We start from the raw sequence: 19,198 nt of genomic DNA, 5'->3' as shown, positions 1-19,198 counted from the left end.
TCTGTTAGGACTGACAGGTTTACCTCTAACATTGTCCCCCTAAGCTGCAGAGTTCCACGGGGTTCAGTTTAGGTCCATGATTATTTTCTTTTTACATGCTTCCTTTAGCTAGCATTATTCAATCATTTAGTAACATTTCTTATCATTTCTATGCCGATTCAGCTGCATATGTCCTTTAAGCCTCTTCAGCTGGATAGGCTGTCCACCCTAGTCCAGTGCTTAACTCAGGTTTCTGATTGGCTTTCTAGCAACTATCTTGTATTAAACACGAATAGGACAGAGACCATGATCATTACTCCTCCTGAACTACATTGTAAAATCAATCAGGTTCTTGCCGCTTTCTGTTCCTCTCCTTCGTGAAATATTACAAATCTTGGAGTAATATTTGTGTCATGATCCTGGGTCCTTTTGACCCAGCGTTTTGTGTTTTCTATTAGTGATTTTGGTTCTGTTGTTCCTCCTGTTTAGTGTATTCTGTTCTGCCCATCTATTCCTGTGTTAAGTCCGCGTTTCCTAGTCTGTGTCTTTGCGTGTGTGTGTTTCCTGTTTTATTGTGAAGGTCTGCGTCTTATGTGAGTGTTTTCAGTTTGCCTCCCTAGTCTCGTCACGTTAATCACTCCCAGCTGTGTCCCCCACCTGTGTGTAATCTCCCTGTGTTCTCTGAGTGTTTTTTAAGTCGTGTCTTCTGTCTTAGTCGTTGCTGGTTCGTCTGTGTGGTTTCCCCTCGGTTTCCCTGCGTCTCTCCATCCGTCGCTCTGTGTGTATTTCCCCGGATCTCCCTGCATCTTTGTTCTGGTTTGTTTTTGTTAGCTCTGCCCAGTTTAGGTTTCCCTGCTCATGTTCACCTGCCATTACTGTTTATTTCTACTCGTGTTAATAAATACTCACCTGCACCAGAGCTGCCGCTTCCGGGTCCTAAATAATTCCCACACGGCTTGCCCCGGCAGACCGTGACAATTTGATTTTTCTCTGGGCCTGGACTCACATGTAAAATCTCTGTTTCGTTCCTGTTTCTTTCATTTAAGGAATATTTCTAAACTGAGACATATTGTCTCATTACCTGAACTGGAAAAAATTGTTCATGCATTTGTGTCATCGTGTTTAGATTATTGTAATGCCCTTTTTACCAGCTTGGATAAATGATCTCTTTCTCGCCTCAAAGCTATACAAAATGCAGCAGCCAGGCTACTACTACTAATAATAATAATAATGGATTGGATTTATAAAGCGCTTTTCAAGGCACCCAAAGCGCTTTACAATGCCACTATTCATTCACTCTCACATTCACACACTGGTGGAGGCAAGCTACGGTTGTAGCCACAGCTGCCCTGGGGCAGACTGACAGAAGCGAGGCTGCCATATCGCGCCCAACACATTCTAGCAAGCGAGCTCACATTACTCCTATTTTATGTTCTTTACATTGGCTCCTAATTGATTTTAGAATTCGTTTTATAATTCTTGTTTTAACACACAGAGCACTAAATCGCCAGGCCCCAGATTATTTATCCAAGCTTCTTACAAAATACACTGTTGCTCGTTTTCTCCGCTCACAGACTCAGTCTGTTGGTTGTTCCCCGTACACGTCTGAAGACCAAAGGGGACAGAGCCTTTCAGTCTGTGGCACCAAGGCTGTGGGACAGTTTACCACCACAACTACGTTTGGCTGACTCTGTGGAATCATTTAAAAAGCCGTTAAAAACGTATCTTTTTAAACAAGACTGTTCTGTTGATCAACATTTTTTAAATTTTACATATTTATTGACTTTTAACCTTTTATATTGTGTATATTGTCTATTCTGTGACTTAACTTTCTATTTAGCTTGAGGAGGGACGCCATTATGGGATTATTGAGTGCTAGGACCAATGATTTTATGGTTCTTTTGCGTTTGGTTTTACCCAACTGTTCTTGTTTTTTGGTTTGTTTGTTTTTTTGCTGTTTGTTTCTATGTTGTGATGCCTACTGTTACGTACAGATCTATTTTTCTGGACCAGTGAGTTGTTTCATGTAACTGGCTTTAAGGATTGCTGTATGGGTAAATGGGATTTTCTTCTGGGTGAATCTGTACAATAATTTGGCTCGCGTGGCTTCATGGAGTTATGTAAAATAGTGTCGTGGAATATAGGGGGTTGTCATAATGCTATTAAAAGGAAGAAAATCCTCTCATATTTGAAGCAGAGAAAGACAGATATTGATACTGATTCAGGAGACCCATCTTGATGAGGTGGAATCATTAAATTTCAAAAGAGATTGGGTGTCTCAAGTCTACTTTAGTGCAGAGGGGTGGTCATATTGATCAGAAGAAATCAGAAGAAATTTGGATTTTCAGGTACTCAAGCATTATACAGATCAGGAGGGTAGATGGGTGGTCTTGGATGCATGTCTACAGGGGCAGAAAGCTACATTGGTCAACATATATGCCCCCAATTCTCCTCAACCACAATTTTTTTCACAAAGTCTGTAACACTGTGCAGAATATTGGTAATACAAATATTGCAATTGGGGGGGATTTTAACCAGGTCGGGGATGTGTTTTTGGATAAATCCTCCCATCCTGGACCAAGTAAGGACCCTGTAAGAGCTGCAGTGGATGTTATGTCAGAGGAACTGAGCCTGGTAGATATATGGAGACTTCTTCATCCTCAAGAAAGAGACTATACTTTCTTTTCGCATCCACACTCAACCTATCCAAGGATAGATTACTTTCTGGTGTCTCGCTCTCTGGTGAGTCCATTGACAATATTGCTGTAACGGATCATGCTCCCATTGACCTTGTTCTTTCTAGTAATGATAATGATAAACCGTCACCTAGGTGGTGTCTGAACAACTCACTATTGAAGAATAAGGGTCATTGCGAATGTATAAGGGAAATGATGAAGGAGTTTTGGGTGTGTAACGAGGGCTCTATTGACGATGTTGGAATGACCTGGGATGCTTTTAAGGCCTACCTGAGGGGGCGCCTTATCTAGTATAGCTCCATAAATGGTAAATGGCCTGTATTTGTATAGCGCTTTACTTGTCCCTAAGGACCCCAAAGCGCTTTACACAACCAGTCATCCACCCATTCACACACACATTCACACACTGGTGATGGCAAGCTACATTGTAGCCAAGACCACCCTGGGGTGCACTGACAGATTAAAAAAGAGGGACAATCTGATGAAGCTGGAACAGGATATCCAGGAGCTCAAAAACAGCACATGCTGCACCCAGAGAAGGAATTGTGGAACAAATGAATTAAACTTAAATTTGAGATGAATAGCATACTGCAGAAAAAAGCTGAATATGAAATGTTTGGCCTAAATCAAAAGTATTTTGAACAAGGTGCGAGAACTGGTAAAATGTTGGCACACAGGGTTAAGCAGATAAAATCTAGCAACCTTATACCATCTATTTTTGATAATAATAATAATAATAAGAAGAAGAATAAGTTGACCACCAGTAAAAAAGAAATTAATGATGCTTTTACTAAATTCTATCAGGAGCTGTACAATGGATTGGTGGAGGAACAGAGGTTGTCAGATTTCTTTTCTTCTATTAAAATTCCCAGCTTGTCCGAAGACCAAAGAACTGTATTAGAAGGTAAGGTCACACTAGCTGAAGTTAAGCAGGCAATTGGTAGTCTTAGATTGGGCAAATCTCCGGGTAATGACCAATTTCCTTCAGATTTTTATAAGGTGTTTGTGGACGAATTAGCTCCAAGACTACTGTCGGTGTATCAAGATGCACTTCAAAAGGGGAGATTACCACTTAGTATGCAATCGGCAGTGATCACGTTATTACACAAAAAAGGAAAAGACCCACAGCATTGTGGGAATTACCGCCCAATTTGATTACTCAACGTGGACAAAAAGATTATCTCCAAGATACTAGCTTCGAGGCATGAGAAGGTACTTCCTTGCTTGGTCCATAGGGATCAGGTTGGTTTCGTGAAAAACAGATGTTCTGCAGATACTTTACGTAGGATATTGCATATATTCTGGAAGAGCAGGAATAATTTAGATCCCGTCGTCGCCTTCTCCTTAGATGCAGAGAAGGCCTTCGATAAAGTTGAGTATCCCTTTCTGTTATATATGTTGAAGAAATTTGGTTTTCGTCCCATTTTCAGGCAGTGGATTCAGATGGTGTACACAGATCCAATGGCTACAGTCACTACCAATGGGATAATGTCACCCTCCTTTTTGTTAAGTCGGGGCACTAGACAAGATTCACCCTTATCACCTCTCATTTTTGCCCTGTTTTTGGAGCCTCTGGCTATTGCATACGTGAATGTAAGCAGATCAGAGGGGTGGATATGGGTCAAGAAGAACATAAAACTTTTTTGTATGCAGATGACATTTTATAGATTTCAAGTAACCCAGAACAGGCGGTTCCTGCAATCTCCTCAATTATTGATTCTTCCTCTGCAATTTCTGGCTACACCATAAATTGGTCCAAGTCCGAAGTTATTCCCATTTCTAAACTGTGTCCTCCAGCCATTAGGAGCTCATGGCAGTTCAAGTGGGTGCCCGAGGGTTTGACCTACTTAGGGATTAAATTGACCCCTGGTTTAGATAACATAATGCAAGTAAATATCTCCCCAGTGACTCAAAACATTCGTCCGCTTTTGCAGAATTGGGCCAAAATGAATCTGTCCATTCTGGGCAGAATTAACCTGGTGAAGATGATTATTGCTCCTAAATTCCAGTACTTTCCCCATATATTACCTATAGCAGTCCCACATAACTTGCTAAAGCTTTATAATACATGTGTGGAGGGTTTTGTGTGGGCAGGCAAAAAGCCATCCTTTAATCGGTCCAAATTATATGCTGCAAAAGATAATGGTATCATTATGCTTTCTCTCTCTCTCAGGTAGTTAAGATATATAACTCCCCTACGGAGAAGACATCTTGGGTTGCGATTGAGGAAAGTCTTGTGGCTCCCTCATCTTTAGAGGCCTTCCTCACTCAGAGGGGAAGACCAGTACTGTTTAAAGATCCAGTATTGGCTTTTATACAAACCTGGTTTAGAGCTCACCAATTTATCCGCGCTAGCCCCTATCTTACCTCTAGAACCTCTATCTGGTATAATAAGAAAATATTAATTGGTAAGAAACCGTTCAGGTGGGAGGCTTGGGTGAGGGCAGGTATCAAGCGAGTGGGGGATTTATTTGGGGAGAGTAGCATGAAACCATTTGCGGAAATCAAACAAGAATTTAATCTGGATCCAAGAGAAATTTGGAGGTTTATATGAAGGTTAATAACCCAGATCCTCCATCTAGTATTCAGGAGGTGTTTGCAGCTCATGGTATTCTATGGGATCTTCAGAGAGGCACACTCTCCCAATTTGGAGGGGCTGTATGGGCTCATATTGGCAAAAAAAATAAAAATAAAAATTGCTCGTACTCATCCTGCCCCGCCTGCTGCTTGCGGCACAGGGAGGAGAGGGCGGGGTGGCAGGGGATTTTCTGGCTGGCTGGAGCAGCGTCTAATAATCAACTCGCAAAATAACACAAAATAAAAACAAAACAACAAACACGAAAACACCAGACATTATGATACAGACTTATAATTTGCACCGATGTTTTTTCGAAACGTAAAAAGTGAGCATGAGTAACAATTTAAAACAGTTTAAAATTTATAATTTACAATTTGATGATTTAAAGTCTCACACACAACCCATCGAAAGGGGAGGGGCCGGCTGCTTCCAAATAGAGCACATTTCATTCATAATGATGTAAATTATGTATTCATGATCTGAATCCTGGGTTGTGAAAAATCCTAGAAATACACCTTAGACAAAGTGAATCTGTGAACTAAGGTGTAGGTCTGTTAGGTTATCTTGTGGCGATCCTCGAGTTGGGGGATTTGTGTTCATACTGGAGTGCAAAATTAAAACCAATGGAAGATGGACAAGAAAGGTTCAAAGCCATCAGGTGCTCAGTTTAGAAAAAAGAGAAAAGGAGGAGAAATGAGCAACAGATGCAGGTAAGCAGATGTGTCATTGGATAATGGCAGGTCATCCTGAAACAATCAGAATCAGAATACTTTATTAATCCCTAAGGAAATTATGTGGGTTACAGTTGCTCCAAAAAGAAATGGTAAAAATAGTAACAGTAACAGACTAAACTCCAAAAAAAAAAAACATTAGGTTACATATTTTAATATTAATTAGTCATTGTCAATTGTTGATTTGTGTTGTTCTCATTGTATGATGAATTATGATGGCTGTTTGGTAGCTGTTTGCATACAATGCATACTCTCTACTACTCTCTCTCTTCATATGTGTGTGTGTGTGTGTGTGTGTGTGTGTGTGTGGGCGGGGGGGGCGCCAGAGGGAGTGTTCGCCCGGGGCGCCAAACAGGCTAGGACCACCACTGGGGATACTTACAAAGCTTTCTTCTTTATGAATTAGCATACATGTTTTTATTGAGCATTTGAAGAACCAGCAAAAAAAACATAAACTCTTGTAGAGGACATAAAGTCAGAGATGGACAAGGAGCAGGTGCATCTAGTACAGGTAGAGCTGCTGCAAAAACCCACAGAGCTCAGCAGCCAGCGCAACCTTTCAGCAGGGGGGGAAGAACAGAGACTGTGACATAAGACTGTCCACTAAGAACATTAGTGGCTTGCTCATAAGGCTTGAGCACCTCCTTCAATTCATCCAGAAGAATCCACTGATCATTTTTTCAGATCTAGGTACTGTTTCCCACGCTGTGTGACTTCTGAATCTGAAAGCATCGCAACCACTGGCCATCTCTGTTCCAACAGACGTTCAATCATGTAGTATGAACTGTTCCATCTGACAGTGACATCCTGGATTAGCCGGTATGCCCGGCACACCGATAGGACACCACTCCAAACTTCTCTTTCAGGATGTGCTGCAACTATGTTACTTGCATTATCATGCACAATGGCAAGGACATTATTCAAGGAAATGTGGAATTTTTCTGCCACCTTCTCCACCCAGGAGGCAAGGTTTTCTGCAGTGTGGCGCTCTTCAACTGGCAGTGTTGCTAAATTGAAGGAGAGAAGATTCCAATTGTCATTAATGAAATGACAAGTTACCCCTAAGTAGGACTCTGACTCTACCCCTAAGTAGGACCAGACTTGTCCAAGCATCAGTGGTAAGGGAGATTTTGTATGTGGCCTTTTTTAGTTCATTCCTTAGATTCTCCACAGAAATTTCATACTTTCTCTCTATCATGGTTGTAAAATGACGCCTAGACGGCAGAGTGTAACCTGGTTGGAAAGTGGTCAGCATTTCTTTGAATTCCTCACCTTCAACCACAGCAAGTGGTCTCATGTCTTTTAAAATCATAGATAAGACGCTCTTGGTAAGTACAGCCACCTCCTGGGGGGTGCATAGTCTACTTCTTCTCTGACAGTAGTCCTCCAGACGTTTCTGTTTGTTCCTGAAATCATAAATCACACACAGCACACAGATGAATTAAAATAATTACAAAATAATTATATGGAAAGCATAATATCAAAATAATTTGATAAGGATCTGGTTGTTATCTATCTATCTATCTATCTATTAGGGGTGCAACAATACTCGTATCAATATTGAACCGTTCGATACAGTGCTTTCGGTTCGGTATGCATATGTATCGAACAATACAACATTTTTTATTTATTTTATTAACTTTTCTTCTGACGATGCTGTCTGTGTTGAGCGCTCAGTGGATCTGCATTCGACTACTCCGCCTACGCAAAAAATAACATCAAAAAATAAAGTTTAAACAGCCATAGCTGATGGCACCTTTACTGGTGCAATGCTTTCTAGTCATTAGATGGCACAACTCTGACTAGTGATGGGCAGATGAAGCTTCATGAAGCACTGAAGCTTTTCATCCAATTGGTTCACCCCAGCGCAAAGCTTCTTGAAGCTTCATTTGCTCTAGTAGGACACCTACTGGACGTAAAAATATTAGTTGGCATGAATTTGAAGAGTGTGGCCTTTTGCACACAGCCTGTAAATGTCAACAACAAAAGGAGTGTGTAAAACATGTATATTGTAGTGATGGCAGTATACTGTGTATATTTATGCTGGCAGTATGGAAAATGATCATTTGGAAATGCTTAAAATGGAAATGATCATTTACTGTGAGGTGAGGTGTGGTTGGGGTGTGGACAGTGGTTGTGCTTTTGTAACGTTCAGGTATGGACAGCTACACACTGAGGCTTTGAGCCTCAGTCCTGCCCACATTTTATTCTGTAAAAACTAAATTTTCACTGCTTTTATGACCTTTTTAGTGGGGAGAACATAGCTAGGATTTAATGATTTAACAAATCTTTTAAATCCTTTGTCCTCCACAATGCTAAATGGCTGGGAGTCCTCAATCACCATGCTAACCAGGTCTTCATCTATTTGAGATTGTTCTCCTGAGGAAAGACAACAAAAACAAAGCACAAATATAAATATCACACACGTCACTTATTGCATTGTATAATATTGTTATATCATTTAGTAACATTACTGCATGCTATATTATCATGGCATTTGATGGCTCACCTGGTCTTGCTCCACAATCGGTGTTCCCCTTATTCTCATGCAAAGCTCTGTAGTGCCTAAGCATGGATGAGGTGTTGTTGTTATATCCCAGCTCCCTGGCACATAGCAAACACTTCACCTTGTACAAAAGTAAAGACAGCTTAACATATGTTTTATTGCACCATCAGTATTATGAAAATACATCTTCTGTAGAAATTTACATAACTTGTTGGGAGGAATAAAATCAAAATGTTCCCACACAGGGGAGGACATCCTCCTCTTCTTAGCTGGCTCCATTCTCTCCTGACTTTCTCTCCTCACTCTCATAAACCTCCAAACTCTCTCCAAACTGTCTCTAACTCTCACTAACCACAACTCTCCATCAAACACTTACATTTTTGAATGAAGTCTGAGGGGTTTATATCTCCACCCAAGCCGCTGCCCCTTTTTTCATTCCCAGGATCCGTCTATGAAATCTTGCACCTAGTCATAGCACTCAGAGTTTCATGTTCATAGTTTGGCCTCATAGTTCTCAGTTCATAGCTTCCACAGTTTCCTGTTTTTCTAGGCACTGTAAATAAAGCACTGTGTTCACGCCGTTTTGCCTCCCTCTGTGTCTGCATTTGAGTCCAAACCCACAGCCTGGCCCTCTCGGCCGTAACAACTGGACTTATTTTTCTCCGAAGGTTTGAACTTTGAGAGTGTTTAAACAAGAGAGAAAAGTGCGAAAATGTTCATGCCTGTCTGAGAAAAGTGTATAAAGTGTGTACTGTGGGGTTTTACAGCCTGTAAAAAATAATTTGTAAAATTTATTTGTAAAAAATAAAGCTGGCTACCTCAGGGATTTTACCTATCGCGGGTGATTTTTAGAACGTAACGATAAATGAGGGACCACTGTATTTAGTATCTTTAGTATCTCATTATTTAGTGTCTTTTCAGTGTTATGTCTGTTATGAAAAGGCTGTGTGCAGGCAGGAATGGTGGACCCAAAGTGCAGACGCTCGGAGGCAAAAGGTGAACTCAAAACAGCTTTAATGCTGAACTCAAAAAAGGTAACAAAACTGAGACAAACCAAAACAGGAGCACCAAGAGGGCCAAAAAACAAAACACGAGTCCAAAACAACAACAAAAAAAACCAACAAAAACAAAAGAAACACACCGGAACCCAAGAAAAAAACAACAAAAACAAAAGAAACACACCGGAACCCAAGAAAACAGAGTGAAAACAGAGCCCAAACAGTTCAGGGGGCCGACCGTGCGGACGGCAACGGTGGCGACGGGCAGACAGTCCTGGGGGCCGACCTTGTGGTCCATGTTCTAATCAATACTTTTATGGTGTGACAACAGTCCTTAGCTCATGTACATATTACCATCAAAAAATTTCCACATTATTGTCATGCTCCAAAAAAGTTAAGCATATGCAGTTAAGCATGTATGCAAAGTACCCAGGTTAATAAAACCTGGGATTTCAAAGTGTCCTTGAATAAAACTACTACTAATAAATTTGTCCCATGAAATATAGTCCATACATTTTTAATTAAATTTAAAATGTGATAGGCAGAGAAATGAATACAAAAGCTAATAATGTGGGGCTGCTTTCACAAGCTCTGCCTCCCATTCTACTTTTAAATATCCTAACCCTGCACTCTCGGGGTGAAGTGCTCTAACGAGGTGATACGGTATTATGAGGTCTTTGAGATAAGATGGAGCCTGATTATTCAAGATCTTGCATGTAAGGAGAAAGATTTTTGTTTGTTAACAGTCTGAACGGCCCAGGGGAATCTGTTAGTGTTAGTGAATCTGGAGGTGACCTGAGCTGCTGACTAGAGGGCAGAGGGTCAAACAGGTGGTGGGATGGGTGCAAGGGGCCACCTGTGATAGCCCTGTTTTTTCTGAGACACGAGGATCTTGCGATGGCCTCCAGGGGTGTCAGAGGGCTGCCAAGGATTTTTTTAGTTACCCTCTGGGCAGCATTCCTGTTTTCAGTTGTGGCCCCTATGTACCAAACGCCCAGGCAGGAGGAGAGCACGCTCCCCACTGAGTAGCGGTAAAACGCCAGAAGCAGTTTTTACATGGTGTTGTGTGTCCAGGTGAGATCAGTGGAGATGTAGGTGCCCAGAAACCTGAAGGTGGAGACAGATTCCACCTTTTCTCCATTTATAATCAGAGGGAAGTGGACCTGTCTGTGCCTCATGAACAGAGGGTGTCACATGTTAAGAAGCTGAAACTATTAACCCTTAATCCATTTTGACTGTAGATAACCTCAAATGAAAACTGATAGTCTACATATTGAATATGTTTCAACAAGCTAAAAAAAACAAAACTTGTGTCAGTGCCCAAATATATATATACTAAATTCTGTATTATCATACCATTCCTGTGCCATAATGTCTGTGAGTCTGTGAGGGTTTTTTTTTTCATGTCACACTTGTTGACTGATGTTTTTCTTCTTGTGTTAATGGAAAATGTCATGTGATTCTGACTGAATGACCGCATCATGTTTTAAGAGTTATGATGTCAAAAACAATCTTGACCAGTTGTAAAAATTGCCATAGGCACACTGATGCTCAGAAGTTATTAATAAATCTCTTTGGCAGACTTGGGACATGTTTTTCTGCTTCCGAAGCATGAAAAAATAAAACATTGTAAAAAAAAAAAGAAAAGCAAACAAAAACAAAAGAGTTGAGTTGACAGCTTTCATTCATTTGCATGATTGTCATCTTGTTTCAAATCCATGTGAACATTTTCAAAAGGGTGCTCACAGACACAAACTATATCTTTCTTGGCTACTACTTCAAAGCAGATTGTGCGCTGTCGGTCTTGCGTGCTGCACAATAACATCCAATATTTAGTATTTACCGTTAGTTACAGTTATCTAGGCTATTTCTGTTGTGTCGTGTTTATTGTGTTGTTCTAAAGTAAATCCATTGGGCATTTTTCATGGCCTTCAGACTATAATTCTGATGGCTTATGAACCAAATGGGACAGGCAAAAAAAAAAAAAAACCCTAAAAAACAGAGATTTGAGACGGGAAACAGTTCTTGAAGTAGACAGGAAGTGTGATTTTTTATCGCGGTGGAAGCAAAACAGCAAAAGAATTATCTTATCAAATGTGAAGGGTAGTTTTGATCTTCTTTTGCAGCTGGATCAGTCAACTTTGATTGGAGAGAGACAAAACCTGCAGCATCAGAATCTAGTGCAAAAAAAGATGTAAACATAGAGCGCACACCCGATGCCCGATCTGTCAGCTTTCAGTCCCGACAGCGTTTCTGTGTATGTGCCGTCGGGTGAGAAAGCCGATGCTTCAGGTCTGTGCTTTGTGTTTATGTCTTCGAGTAGAATCCATTTACCTGCTCTCATTTGCTGTTTTAGCTGTTTGGTGGTTGTTGAAATAGTTTTGTGAGTTTTAACCTGGGATTCTGGCATTTCTGGTAAAATACATTTATATTTAAAAATTGATTCAGGATTGAATGAATCAATCGCTTTATTCAAGCTACTCACCTCGCTCTGTCCACCTGCACTTTCAAACATGCACACGCGAAGGACTACAGGAATATGTGGACCACGGCCAATCAGAGAGGTCCTGCCCCTGACTATCTCTGATTGGTTTAGACCACGATATAGGCATAATGTGTGTCTGTTGTTGATCACTTGGAGACTTTCAGAGTTGCGGACACTATTTTTTTGTACTGAACGGCTGGTCACACAAGTGGTGCAACCTAGGATTTTTTTTAGTCACATTATTGAGAAATTAAGTCGCATAGTTGGCCAAATTGGTTGCGCGGCGGTATGAAAAGGGGGGGGGGGGGGGGGGGGGCAATGCTTGGACACTGCTAGCACAGTGTCTACACAAACGCAAAGCAGGAGATGAAGCCTCGCTGAACATGTTTCCAAACCAACTTCATTCTAAGACAAAGACTAGAAAATAGTGTGAAGCATGTCTGCCCTTTGGTTTCACAAGTGCCAAGGTAGGTCTCCCCTGCAGAATTGCTTTTCCCTTCGTCGGGAGCAGCGCTGGGCTGTTTAAATCACAGACAAACAGTATCCCACATTCTTGATTTTTAGTTCACAAACACTTGTTGTAATGACTAACTACTCCTGGCATTTTGGAGATGTTTGCTCTTTATACAATAAAGTTACAGTGGGATACAAATAATATCAGGCTGATCCTGCCGCAATTTGTTCCCCCTGTCTAAATCACAGACAAACAGTATCCCACAGTTGTTTATGTTTTTAAACCCATTTTGCACAGAGAGGCATTTTTTGAAAAATGCATTGATAGCAATGTTGAATATTATTACACAGGAAAAAACACAACTACAGTAAAATAATTACACCGTGACGCCTCTGCCTTTCTAAATGGAGGGACAGTAACTGCATGTTTATATGTAAGCGTGTAAAACCTGCAGATAGTCAGATTAACAGTATTTTGTCTCTATCTGCCATTCTGCAATTCATCTCATGTAAACAATAACCTGGCGCACAGCGTGACGTGAAAAAAAGGCACATATCTTTGATGTTGCGTGACGAACTCTGTATTCCTCGTCCACACGTAAACGCAAAAAATGAGTTTTAAAAAATCTCAGTTTTCGTTGATTCCAAACGCCGTTTACGTGTGGACGAAACAGCTGCGTTTTCAAAAATACCCATGTAGGTGCGGACATAGCGTAAAAGAGTTAGTAGTTTATTTTATTACTACCTATCATTTATTGCAGATTACTTGTATTTGCGTAATTGTTTACTAAATGTTTGAGGTGTGAATGAAACCGCAATGGAGCAAAATGTGGGTGTGTGTGGTTGGAGGATGTGTTAGTGCGTGCGCGTGCGCGTGCGCATGCGAGAAGGGTGTGTGTGTGTGTGTGGGGGGCGAACATTTTTCTTGTAAAACAAAGCCTAGCAAAAAAAGTTTGGGAACCACTGCTTTAATCATTAAAATGTCTTAAATGATTAAAATGAAGTAAGACAAAGTAAAGCAATTCACAATATTTTAGACAGTAGAGATAGGTAAACATGTTACATTTTCAGATAAAAGTTCTTCTGTGTTATAATGTCTAATATGCTCACTGACTCAACTATTTTTTAGTATTTACCATTACTTTCATACCTAGTGCTTCATTTATAAAAAAAAATTAAATTGTGTATTCTCAAATACTCAAATCCTAAATTGGGTAAGTTGAAACTGAAGCTCCCCCATAAATCTATTGGAATAAAAAGCGTACCCTTCACCTCTAGGTTATAAAGTTTCATAAAGAAAAATTATTTCAAGCTTCAATGCTAGACTTGAGTAAATGTGATGAGTTAAATTCCACCACTTCCAACAAACACTTGGAGCAACACAACAAGAACACAGAGAGAGGTGTAGTGAGTGAAGTGGATCAGGTTTTCACCACTGTCAAACACACTGTCATCTATCAGACAAGTGAAGTCTAAATCACTATCAGTGCCTGGCGAGGTGAAGGTAACAAAGCCTGGTGATTTGCCGGTGACGGTGTCGCTGATCCATTTCTGGTACTGGGACACACGAGTGTTGATCCCAGGTCTCATAGGCTTAGCACAGCCATCACCAAAGCTCACAACTCCACTTTGGACCCAGACTGATTCTTTCTTTGTCATAAGTGGTCCCCCGGAGTCTCCCTGTAAAAAGAAATTGAAGTTCAGACAGATAGGCGTCCTGTAGAGGTCCTGACTTGTCTCAGTAAGATCAATCCTGATGAAGTATGGATCGTGTCAACATGAAACAGATTATTTGCATGTCTGAGTAAGAGGCCATGATGCAGTAATGTAACAAGTAGTGTAACAAATGATTTCTACATGAATTAATGAAGTAACATGATGCATTACTTCTTTAAAAAGTAACTAGCAGCATTTGTTGAATTAACATCCCACTCTATCTTGAAAACAAACAGTGGGTGTTACCTGACATGAATCCTTCCCTCCAGCTTTTAACCCAGCACAGATCATGTTCTCTGTGATCTCACTGAAGTCTTGATAGTAGCATTTGCACTCATTGTTTCCCACTATTGGTACATTCACCTCCTGCAGGATGTTGGAAAGTGAACCATCACCTAATTGGAAAAAATTCAAATGCAAGAGCTTTTATTAAAGAGGCCAGCACCATCTTCTTCTCCCTCCACTGTGGATCATCTGCCTCAGTCTCATGCTATTCTTAGCATTCTTTCCTGCTATGTCCTCCTCTACACCCATGAAGCTCTTTTGTGGTCTTGCTCTTTTCTCTCCTGCGTGGCAGCTCCATATTCAATACCCTTTGTCCAACATGTTCCCTCTTGTGCACCTCTTCTCCACTGTATAAACCATATGTCTAACTATGTCTCCAAACCGCTCAACCTGAGCTGTCCCTCTGATGGTCTCATGAATGAAATTCGAAACATCTTTAGCTCAGTATGTCTATGAAGGTTCTCAGTCATCCAGGTCATCATAGTCTAAGGAACGTGGAAAGACAAGCGTCTGGACTTCTTTAAGTTGCTTGAAGAGGTTTCACCTCTCATCTGAGAAGCTTCTTCGGTTCATGGGTCAAATGATTGAGAGTCCCAGATTTAAGCCTTGTGGGAGTAACCCCCCAAGAGTGTCCCCCCTTGGCTCATGTGATTAGATAGAGGATCATTAGGGGGTCCATTGTCCCTCTTGGGGGGACACTGCCACAGGGCTTAAATTTGGGAATCTCCACCATTTGACCCTAGAACTGAAGAAGCTTTTCGGATGCCACCATCTCCAAACCGTACATCATACTAAGCGTCACTATTCTTTTTGAACCTTGATAAAGTAAGTAAAGTAAAATAAACTAAATTTTTTGTAACTTACTTGCCGTAGTACCAAAACCAGTGACCCAGCTGCTGGTCCCACTGTAGAAAGTGCTGTTTTCTGAGGCTAAACAGATGGGTTGAATGTAGTCTGTGAAATTCACCGGAGCTGACAGCTTCAGGAGGCATATGTCATTCTCAATTGTTAAAGGGTTGTAGTCGGGATGGCAAACAATGTTTTTAAGTGTCTGTGTCACCTCATTTGGGTTTAAACCTGACTGGCTGTGGCGACCCAGATGGACCTTTGTGAAGGAGAGTTCAAATCTTGACAAAACGGAAAAAAATATATAGTTATTTTCATAGCGTCTTATGTTGACCATTATAACAGTCACCTTAGTAACAATTGCAGTAATATATATATATATTTCCAGTTGATGGAAAGTTTCTCATCTCGCTGTGATTTAATGTGCTATTTATTTAGAGTCAAATCAAAGCAACAGCAACAGTTTCTTCAAGGCCTTTTATACATGTTAGTATTAGCCATCAGTCATTAGAACCAAAACAATAGCTTAAAAAAAGGGACCACATGATAACCAGACAAGTGCAACATTATCCATTTTCTTACAAATCACAAGTCTAAAAAAAACCCCAGAACTTTCTGAAGTCAGGAAACAGTGCTAACTCCTGCAACACCATGCAGAAACATTATTATTACTAAAAATGGAAACTTACAATGGTGACTTACAACGAACTGCAGTGAGCGGCCGTCAACACCCACTGGTCGGTGATGAGGGACCCTCCACAGGAAAAACTGCCAAAAGTGAATAAAGCTGCCTGCCAGGGCCAGCTTCCTGGGGGTGCATCTTGACCTCCTACAATTCTGCTATTTTTTGCAGCCATGCCGCATGCTGATAAATAAAAATGGATGCAAGTTAAATGGTGAGTACGCTGATAAGCCACAATAAAAACCACTTACTGGTAAAGCAAAGAGCATTCCTTATTTTTTTAGGTGTAATGTTTGGCAATTTATCTGCCATGTTGTTTTTGATTGTGTCTGCCTGCAAGCGCCTTTACTAAGAAAGATGCAAAGATTCTTAAAACATGCTGATTATACAACAAACTCCACTGACTGTAAGTCAACTTTCAAACCTCCCCCGACTGCGGCTTTTTATTCAGTTTGGTGCTGATATTTGTGAAGATTCTTGGTTTTTTTTGCTAACAGGGCTTAATAATACTATATTTTAGGTAGACTTCCTGCAGTATTCTTCAGATTTTCAGAGAGCCAGTTGTAATATAAAATGCAATACAATATGCAACATTTTATTGGTGGTGTAAAAATGATCATGTCTAAATTCATGTAGTAGGGTTAGAAAAATATATTGGCTGTTTGGTAACTTCAATCAAAGCTGTGACTTGGTCAGTATATTACGGATATTCGGTCCTCTCCAAATTAAAATTTTCAAAGTCAAATCTCAACAACAGTTGCCTCAGGATGCTTTGTATTGTAAGGATAAAGACCCTACAGTAGCAGGAAGAAACCTCTGACATAACGAGGCTAGGGGAAGGACGGCCATTTGCCACGAGTGGGTGAGGGGAGGGAGACATGACAAGACATTCAATCCTAAAATATGTTGGCATTGTACCCTGTCCTTGCCGTAAAACCAATATGTTTAGTCATTGTTCATAGTTTCATAACTTTGGCATTTAATATTTAACTTAACAAAAAGTGTATCCAAGGGTGTAGACCGTAGGATTAATGTCAAATGAAAAAGACTCAGAGCACTCCTTTGTTGCTGAAACAAATGGTAGGAGTATCGTCTATCGTCTATTATAGAGGAGGAAATAATCATGTTGAAACCTGAAGCTTGCAGAATGTGTAAAATTGTTCTTGGGTGCTTACCGGGCTGCTGTGAATGAGCATCTGAAAATTGAAACAGCGATAACTAGTTAAAACAGTGTATTGCACATCACGATTTGCTTTTGTCAGCACGGATCAGAGAGAGAGGAAACAAATATGTAAAAACTGAAATTGAACCTGCTCACAGAATTTTAGGAAAAGTGAGTGATTTAAAACATAACTAAACTAAAACAGTCCTTCCAGGAAATTTAAAAGTATTTTTTCCAATAGCAAATTAAATTTATTATCTTATACTATATTATGTTATATTACATCTTATGATATTGCCCATGTATTTTAAAAATTCAATTTCTAATATCATTGTCTGCTAACAATTCACTTTTATTTATTTATTCAACAGCAAATAAATCAAAGATTTTTTCATTTGCACCTGTGCCAGTATCGTCTCTTCCCTTATAAACATTGGTTTTTATTAGGTTACTGAATTCAGCTCTGCTGAACACGTGCTAAACACATAGTTGCCAGTTTATTGATGAATAAATTGGAAATATCTATGTAAAATAACACAATGTGACTTTCCTGTCCTACAGCAATTTACAGGGAATATGCCAAGTGAGCCCTTTAATAGTAACCTGGCAGAAAAAAATGTGACTAATGTTTAATGTTTTGTATCTCTGTATTAATCTTTCCGCTCTTCTTATAAGCTATAGCCCATAAGAAAATAGTGTAGTACTGCAAATAAAATCAATTTCTCACCTTTGCACAAGAGAGCGACGATCACAGAGAAACAGCACACAAACTGTTGGAGAGACATTGTTAAGTACACCGGTTTTAATTTGACTTCAAGTATTAAATATGGAAATCCTGGTGAGCTCCACCCACAAGCTCATGCCTCCATACTTGTCCTTGCCCTCACTGACCACTGGACCTACATAAGCAACAAAAGACAAGGAACCAGGTCAAACAAGTTGGGCTTGATGCTGTTGTGGAAGTATCCATTTAACAAAGCCTGCAGACAAACGGTGAGTGGAAGCTAACCTCCTTTAATCAAAAAAGAACAAAAATCCAAGCTTGGTGAGAGGAGCCATTGCGGGAAGAATGACTAGCAGAGTCTCTCCTGAAACCAGCAAAGCCCTGGGTTTAGATGCCTTCTACAGAAACAAAAGGCAGTACAGTGCTGTTTTCACACATTTAGTCTTTCCCCAAAGAAAAGTTCACACTCTCTTGTTACCTAACACAGTGTTGAAGAGACAAAAGACTCTTGCTGTGGAATTGTCTGCTTCCCTCCAACTTGAGATAAAATCACCCAGCTGTTTAAATGCATGAATAAGGTGTGAGACATTGAGACATGCTAAAACCCAGTGGCACCAAAGCATTATACAATAAATAATAATGCGTTTACATGAGAACAAAGTTCCTATTCAAAAGATGAATGGATGAGTGAACATGAATGAAAAAATTACCCAGATTATTTTCCTGAGAAACACTTCCGTCAACCATCAGGTGTGAATATGAGACCGTATCTATGTCACGACATGGAAAATCTATGGAGATAAAACATTAACTAAACTATAAAACCAAGGTAATGTTTTAATTATGACATTATCATTCAATACTTTGATTATTTTTAGGTATGATTATTTCATTTTCATTTTCTCATTTGAAAAGCTGCATATTGTAGATACATGCTCAATAAAGTGAACTATTTCTTCTGTCAGAAGGAAGGACTTACTGTAACATACGACTGTTGTTATGGCGTGCTTTTTCAGGACTTAAGAAATGGCCTTGGATTTAGTCTAAATATTTGATGTTACATTATATAACCACTTTGATGCAAACTAATTTGTCTATTGTCAAAGGAGCTTGCAAAGAAAAGCGTCTGGACTTCTTTAAGTTACTTGAAGACGTTTCACCTCTCATCCGAGAAGCTTCTTCAGTTCTAAGGTCAAATGGTGGAGAGTCCCAGATATAAACCTAGTGGGAGTGTCCCCCCACAGAGGGACAAAAGGACCAACTGATGATCCTCTAATCGCCTGAGCCAAGGTGTGGAACTGGGTGTGGGTCCCAATCAGCCAGAGTTTCAGGTGAGTTCATTGTGAAACCTGGCCCC

The 19,198-nt window shown here is 40.2% G+C and overlaps 1 protein-coding gene, 1 long non-coding RNA gene and 1 pseudogene across 2 annotated transcripts; all 3 read right to left on the bottom strand.

Annotated features, from left to right (window-relative positions):
* Window positions 1-6,259: 6,259 nt before the first annotated feature.
* On the bottom strand, window positions 6,260-7,401 carry LOC146522492 (E3 SUMO-protein ligase ZBED1-like; annotated as a pseudogene).
* Window positions 7,402-8,183: 782 nt separating this feature from the next.
* Window positions 8,184-9,029, bottom strand: LOC146522491 (uncharacterized). The gene is made up of 2 exons (XR_014871574.1): window positions 8,494-9,029; window positions 8,184-8,363 (listed from the first exon to the last, which is right to left on the bottom strand). It is a non-coding gene; the product is annotated as an uncharacterized LOC146522491 (long non-coding RNA).
* Window positions 9,030-13,378: 4,349 nt separating this feature from the next.
* On the bottom strand, window positions 13,379-18,583 carry LOC146522490 (serine protease 27-like). The gene is made up of 6 exons (XM_085153800.1): window positions 17,845-18,583; window positions 17,131-17,151; window positions 15,976-16,138; window positions 15,292-15,554; window positions 14,389-14,537; window positions 13,379-14,106 (listed from the first exon to the last, which is right to left on the bottom strand). The coding sequence occupies exons 1-6, from the start codon at window positions 17,900-17,902 to the stop codon at window positions 13,771-13,773; spliced, it is 990 nt and encodes a 329-aa protein (XP_085009926.1). The 5' UTR covers window positions 17,903-18,583; the 3' UTR covers window positions 13,379-13,770.
* Window positions 18,584-19,198: the final 615 nt, after the last annotated feature.

The sequence above is a fragment of the Neolamprologus multifasciatus genome, chromosome 3 (assembly GCF_963576455.1).
Source record: "Neolamprologus multifasciatus chromosome 3, fNeoMul1.2, whole genome shotgun sequence".
Classification (NCBI taxonomy): Eukaryota; Metazoa; Chordata; class Actinopteri; order Cichliformes; family Cichlidae; genus Neolamprologus; species Neolamprologus multifasciatus.
Note: the sequence above shows the minus strand (reverse complement) of the source record. Positions and strands in the feature narration are given on the sequence as shown.